Genomic DNA, 7,770 nt, shown 5'->3' with positions numbered 1-7,770 from the left:
ACCCTGCGTGGCCGAGACCTCCCGAGGGCCGTGACGCACGTGGCCAACCTATTTTAAAGTTTTTACAAATTGGTTCAAAAATGTTTGACGTTAAGTACTCAAAACTTTATTATCGACATGTCACTTTTCCTCATTTATGAACGCGGAGTATGCCAAAATATGGGTGCACGCCGGAATTACCGCATATAATTTCCGCAAAACACCCGGACGCGCCTTGACATTAAAAGGTTTCAGAAAACACTGCATTTGAGAGTGAGACTTTAGCCACTTTCAACCTCGCAATTCAATTTTAGGCATGCCGTTCATAATAGCATGGATTAAAGCTAAATAGAGTACCAGGACTCGTGCCCCAAACTAGTGCCATTTCCTAAACTAACACAATACGTAAAATGATGTTTTAGTATTGTTCTGCTGTTCACAGAAATCACAGACTGAGGCTTTAACGTCTGCTTTTTATGAAATATCCGAGACCATTGGGGTTTTGTGGAAAATGCTTCTGAACATATTGCTAGTCTGACCACGTCAAATGCTCTAATCTTAAAAACCAAAAATAGCTTAGCGGTATCTACAGGCTCTCAATGCACTGAGAGCCTGTAGATATAGGCAATTTCATAGAAGACATCCTGGCTTTGGAGATCCAAATGTCGTGGCAACTGATAATTCAATCCATGCAAAACTAGCTAGCTTGCGGATCGAATATTTCTGCTAGGGGCTGTGATATGTTCAAAATTGTGCTAAATAGCTCCATATTGTGATAGCATTGATATTCAGTAGTGGGTTTGGTTTGTCCAGCTCTTTAGTGAACAGAAAACATATGTTCAGGTCGGGATATCAATTTCATCCAATCAGGAGAGAGAACCCTTACAAGATACAGCAGTGGTTCTCAAACTGTGAGCCCCAGGGGGGTCCCCACATGAGGGGGTCCCCACACAAAGACACAAAATGGTGAACAGAGCTGTGAGACATGTACAGTATCTGTGGAACAGCGTCAAACACAAATTAATGCCTACATTCCAAGTGCTTGTCAGGGTGGGGGTGTCAAGGTCTCAAATATGATTATTTGAGACCTTATGATTATGTTTATCCTGCACTGACAAATTTCAGCCAATCAGGAGAGTACCATTTATCAGCTTCATTTTTATACTTCCACGATTGTCTGCTAATTTATTTGTGTCATCACTTCCAATTTAACTTGTTTGGATAAAATTGGTACCCCGAGGTGGAGAGACATGCGAGACTCCTGTTACTAGATAATGCATTAATAGATTAATACATCACATTCACCCATTCACACACTGATGGTGGAGGAAACCATGCAAGGCACCAACCTGCTCATGGGGAGCAATTAGCCGTTCACTAAATCCCACCCCAAAAAGTGATTGTCCAATGCCAATCCAAATAGTTTAGCAACGGTTGCTATGCAGGTCAAGCTTCCTTCGCTGCGAACGTGCCTATTGGACAAGGATGGGTTGGGGAGGGACTTAGTGAAGGGATAATTAGGTGTTCAGAGTCTTGCTCAAGGACACTTCGACAATAACTCTGGGGGAGCCCGGGAATGAACTGTTAACCTTCCGGTTCCCAAACGGCCACTCTACCCCTGAGCCACTGCCGCGCCAGAAAACAATAGAGAATATCAGAATATAGAGCTATATAACACTTACTTTAACCAAAGAAAATCACTTACCCTAACTACTCTGAAAGCAGACATTACATCATTAAGACATTAAATCACTTACCCTACCTACTCTGAAAGCAGACATCAAGTGATACAGAGTGAGTTGGAAGCAGATAGAATGAAGTGATCATAGCTGGTGTCACAGTATTTATTGATTCAGAATAACTTAATACAGCAGACAGACTCACTCAATCAGAACATTCAGTGGTCCAGGAGAGAACGAGGCAACAACAGCTCTCTAGCTACGTACACTATGAGCAGCCATGGATCATAACAGGAATGTTGACAATGTCGGTCGGCACTGTGTGTGTGTGTGTGTGTGTGTGTGTGTGTGTGTGTGTGTGTGTGTGTGTGTGTGTGTTCTCAGTCAGGGCAGATCACACCACACCGTGGTTGCATCTGAGGAAGCAAGAGACAGACAGGAAAGGAAAGGCGGTATGAAAAAAAGAAAGAAATCCTGAAACTATGGATTATTTGCTTAGCGATTATTGAACTGAAACATCTGATGAAACTCACACACCTGCCTGTCTGGAAGTGTGTGTGTGCGTGCGTACCTGCTGGGTGAGGTGACTAGCTGTCCTGGGACTGGAGCTTCTGGTTGGTGGCTAAATGCATCTGGTCCTCATAACACCTGACATCCTCCATGGTCATGTCTGCACCGCACGCACACGCACACGCACACACACACACGTTACTAATAGCTGTAAGGACATCAGCATTTTAGGACAGCTCTTTTTATTCTATGAATGTCAATTTTACAATTCTGTGCAAATTTATAACACCAACACTAAAGCCGAAAATAGTTCCTATTTTTGGTGTGCAACATGTTACTCTAACCCCTCCTCCACGCCTCTCCTAAATACAGTCCGCGGCCGGTTCGGTGAAAGCATCATGGTTCCAAAAATCAGTATCAAGTATAAAAAAAAGTTATTTTGGTGGAAAAGGGGCCACAATGTGTATTCCTTATCACTATACTAGGTCAGGAGTATAGCAATACAAGCATGCGCGCACGCTCTCACACGCACACACACGCACACGCACACGCACACACACACACACACACACACACACACACACACACACACACACACACACACACACACACACACACACACACACACACACACACACACACACACACACGCGGAACTGAACATGATCATCCTCGGTCTAACCCTGACAAATGAGGATATTTGGCTTGTTTTCCTGCTGCTGCTGCAGTGTGGGGTTGGATTATTAAGGTTAGGGTGAGGACACAACTAGCGTATTACTAATAAATAAAAATAACTACAGGGTAGGGGGACAGGAAATGAGTGTACAACAATGGAAAGGTTCTCATTAGCACTAAAGTTCTGTGTGTGTGTGTGTGTGTGTGTGTGTGTGTGTGTGTGTGTGTGTGCGCGGCCACGTGCGCGCAGTGAGCTCCATCTGTCTGTGAAAGTAGAGAAAACTATCCGCCGACTTCAACTAAGACCCCCAAAATCCTCTCCATCTGCTCGCCTTATGTATGCTGTGTGCTTAGTCCCCTAACGTGCGCGCACACACAGACACAGGCGCACACACTCACACACACACACACACACACACACACACGTTTGTAGAACTATACTCATGAGGACATTTTAGGACTGCATCGAAAATAAATTTTAAAAAAAGCTGGAAAACTGCAGTAAATGTACAATCTCCACCTGTGAGTTTATAGCTCAATAAGTCAATGTATAAATCAGTCACTAAATCCCCCAAAAATGTAAACATGTTGGTTTCGTAATTAAAATCCGTAAAATGTGTGCACGTCCTTGCAATGAACACTAGAGGGAGTCACTGTATACGGAAACGAGGCGACGGTGGGAGAGGCATTTCTTATTTCTTGGAAAGTTACAGCAGCAAGAAGCAGAGAGAGGATGTAGTCAAATGAGACGACACCTGACACGGGTCAAGAGTGGGATTACAAAATGACCCCCAACCCTGCGGGTGCTGCATACAGACAACGCACCCTAACTGGCTGAGGTGGCTGAACGTCCGCACACACGCATGCACGCACGCGACGTCATACACACTCACTTATCTAACACCCTCGGACTATTTTAACAGAGCGTGACGGCCTCCTCCTCCTCCTCCCTCCCTCCCTCAGAGAGACTCTTTCCAGTCGTAAATAACCTGGACAGAGTGACAACACACACACCCTGGACTCCGTCCCTAACCGATAGAGTTGCGTCGGCTGCCTGACAGGCTGGGCGGGCGGGCAACACCACGCATGTGTTCCGTATTACCACACTTGTGAGGACGTCGACGTTTTAGGACGCCGTTGGAAATAGCTGAAAAATGACAGCTCTGCATTGAGCTACATTAAAGTGTCACGCTTGGCTCGTGTATCGTTTTGCGAGTTGTAGTAGAATGCATTTTTTTTTGTTTGTCGTTGCCATTTTTGACCTTTAAGCCAAAGATATTCTATCTAGGAGCATGCACCACGTCACGCTGTGATGCTTGGACGCGTGAGCTTGTAGAAATTGTCTATTTCTGGCAGGAACAAATAGCGCTGGATCCCATCCATCCACTACTGATAACAGTTCCCTCAGCCTGGCTGAATAATAATAACAACCCCACATCTCTGCTGTACGATAGACGGACGGCAGCAAGTCAGCTTCCCCCTAATCTCATGTCCACTGTTGGTGCGTCACAAACGGCACGTTGTTTAGAGTCGCGCTGATGAATCGCTCAGTGCTAAACAAGAGATAACTGGGGTGGGCAAGTGGTTAAATCACACCCTCGACAACACCCCGGTAGGCTGCACAAACAAAATTTGTCGCCAAAACAGTTCCATCGGAAAGGTTTTAACAGAATGTTTGAGCTACTCTTAAATTATGCACATTTTCAAGTGCAACTCGAGCCCCATTGTCTCAGCGGCAGAGGAGGAAGGGTGCTTTGGTTGCGCATGTTTGATTTTTTTTTTCTTCACTCCGTTTGCTGTTAGCTAATCGCAATTTTTAAATGACTGTCATCAATTAGTGCAGGACGTCATTCAAGGATGTTCGCATTTAAATGCCTGAAAGAAACAACTTTTTCCCCAATAACAAAACACTTCTAACTACACTAAATTGTTCACACGCCTGAAGGGCACTTTTTTAAATTTAAAATCTATTTTTGATTATATTAGTAAAAGTATAAAGCTTAAGTGGTTAACGATCAATGATTATAGTCCAATAACATGATATGATTCTTATACCACTGAACATCATTGTTTTGTTTTTTTAATAGCAGATCTACAAGCTCTGACATAGACTAAGTATAACGCCTGTCGGGTGGAAACCTCATACAGGTATGTCCAAAAGTGTTACTTTTCAGGATTAAAAATAGTAAAAATAGCAGATATACGAGCTCAAAACCCGTCGAATTGGCGCCGTGTTTCGAGCAAGTACAATAATTTGCCTCTGAGATGTAGGCGAGTACAATATAAAGTAATGACATTTTTAAATACTCAAGTAGAGTAAATGTACTCTACACTACAAAATTGTATGCGAGTAAATGTACTCAGTTACTTTACACCACTGACTGTCTGCAACAACAGGCACATTGAGTCATACTTACGATACCACTCATCCACCCAGGCAAACGCCTGTCTGTGTCCGACCAGCAGTACGTCTCTGATCACCTGACACACAGACACACAGACACAGACACACAGACACAGACACACAGACACACAGACACAGACACAGACACACAGACACACAGACACAAAGATTGAGACAGAGAGAAATAATTATTAGGTGAGAAAGCTGAATTCAAGGTTCAAGGTTGGCAGTAAAATATAGCAGCCTGCCACAAAACGGGAGACAATGGCTGAATACTAATAGTCTACTACAGTTAATTAACTAATGTATTTTTTTATTTTTTTATCTTGTCTGTAGTATTTGTTCTTAATATGTATGATTATTTATGTATCAATCTTTAATACTTGAGAATGCAATATGATAATTGTGCTGCCCTTGCAACACGTGCCTATGTGCAGCTAGACAGCTAGTTAACAGTGTTCTGAGATCCTCCAATAAAGAGACAAGGCTTGACTTTTCTTGAATTTACTGAAGTCTCCACAGGTAATTTTGTAAAACTGAAACAGTACAGAAATAAACATAAAAATGAATTAGCACACATGTACTGTAAATAAACACAACAAAGGAATTAACACACAGGTAAATGTGTGTGAGTAATAGTATGCATTGTAGGCTATTTGCATTGAACTAGTAGGAACACAAAGTTGAAACACAGAAAGCACTGCAGCCACTGCTGCAGTAAGCTAAATGTTGTTAAGCTAACATGTGCTTACACTATTACCAAACAAACAATTAACCTAGCTTACACAGGAAAGTTGCAAACATCATTCATCATGAACATCCCATTGATTAACTACAACTAAAATGTACTTACAGACAAATAATGTCCAAGGCAAAGGCATATAAGAAGAATTCTCAGCAGACCATGTGCACAGCTCACTGTTCTGTGGGGAAATGCTGACTCAACTGAGTTTCGTTTTACTGGGAAATGCTGGCCCTACTGAGTTTCGTTTCACTTTCTACTTCCACCACTGGAGGGCAGTAAAACCTGTAAACATTTACCAAACTGCCATTCCAAAGGCAGCACACTCCCCGCTTTGGTACAATAACATTGTATCACTATATCAACCTTAAGGGAATGTCCTTGGATGCAAGCAATAACGTGAAAGTTCTTTCAAGAAGTCTGGCTGGGGAACTAAGAACTCTGAGACTGGCCTCAGAAACATCTTCACAATTCTGTTCTTCAGAGCATTGGTGAAGGTGTCAGTTGACATAGAATCAGCTCAGTGTGAGCTGCTCTGATAGACATGTTTGTCCATGATGGTCAGGGACATGGGTAGTGCTGATTTGTTGTCATCCTTGGACTACACCCAAGGTTGTCTGTCCTCTCTGTGGGACCTGCATCTTCCTTACAGGCTGTAGAGTTGGAACCACGATGCTGTATCATACCACTGTAGCCTTCAGTCACTTGGATGCTTTTTGGGTATGGGCTGAAACAGGATGTGTGACCCCTTTGCAGAACGTTTGCTTTGTATACATTGACCTCTGATGGTTTGTGGACTGTTTCCAAGCACACTTCACCCACGACGACCCATCCTAGGTCTAGTCGCTGCGCGTAAGGAGCATTGTGGGGCCCGTTTATTAGCTCACGCACCTTGTGCACCCTTAAGATGTCTCTTCCTAAGAGCAAGAGGATTGGAGCGCCTGGGTCCACAGGTTGCATCTTCTTGGCAATAGGCCGTAGGTGGGAGTGATGCTGTGCCACTTCTGGTGAGGGTATTGCTGTCCTATCATCAGGAACCATGTCGCACTCGATTAGGGTTGGTAAAGGAAGTTGTAATTTTCCATCAATAGACTCGATGATGAAGTTACTAGCTCTTCTACCTGACGTCTCTGTTGTCCCTGAACAGGTTCTCAGTGTATAATGAGATGAATTGGCCTCGACCTTGAAGAGGTCAAAGAACTCTGTCTTGGCTAGAGACTTGTTACTTTGCTCATCGAGCACCGCGTACATCTTAATAGCGCTCCCTTTTTGTCCTGCAGGATGTACTTTTACCAAACAGATCTTGGAGTAGGAGTGTGGGCTTTCTCCACTTACACATATCTTTGTGCAACTTGAGGTGACTGTACTCCCACTTGGCTCCCCGCTGTCTTGCTTGTCAGCCTGAATACTCTCTGAAGCCTCTTGAGGAGGAGGACCTGGATGCAAGGCAGTGGTGTGTTTGTCGCTATTACACTCAAAGCACATTATTGCCACCTTACAGTCTTTCGCCACGTGTTGCGTGGACCCACAGCATCTGTAGCAAATTCTGTTCTCTCTCAGGTATGCTTTGCGTTCTTCCATGGGTTTTCCTCTGAATACTTTACACTTTTTCAGTGGGTGGGGCATCTTGTGTATAGGACATTGCATATTTGGTCCCTCCAATTTCTGTTGAACAGGTATGTTGTCACTATCATCCAGCGATTCTGCAACAACATCAGTCGTGTGTGCACTTACAGAGGCTTTCCAGCTGGACTTTGCAGGTTTCTCTGTTTGTGGTGTAC

General features: G+C 43.7%; 1 protein-coding gene across 1 annotated transcript in view; it reads right to left on the bottom strand.

Annotated features, from left to right (window-relative positions):
- Positions 1–1,817: 1,817 nt before the first annotated feature.
- LOC310869437 (cytoplasmic phosphatidylinositol transfer protein 1-like) overlaps positions 1,818–7,770 on the bottom strand; it is a 39,612-nt gene continuing 33,659 nt past the window's right edge. Inside the window, exons 8-10 of the mRNA XM_083780183.1 lie at positions 5,261–5,324; positions 2,230–2,328; positions 1,818–2,074 (exon numbers count right to left, since the gene is read on the bottom strand). Of these exons, the coding sequence (XP_083636309.1) occupies positions 2,246–2,328; positions 5,261–5,324 (147 nt within the window). The 3' untranslated portion in view covers positions 1,818–2,074; positions 2,230–2,245. The remainder of the gene's footprint in view (positions 2,075–2,229; positions 2,329–5,260; positions 5,325–7,770) is intronic.

Source organism: Protomyctophum parallelum, assembly GCF_964188405.1.
Source record: "Protomyctophum parallelum genome assembly, chromosome: 13".
NCBI lineage: Eukaryota > Metazoa > Chordata > Actinopteri > Myctophiformes > Myctophidae > Protomyctophum > Protomyctophum parallelum.
The sequence above is the reverse complement of the archived record's forward strand: the minus strand, read 5'-3'. Positions and strand labels throughout refer to the sequence as shown.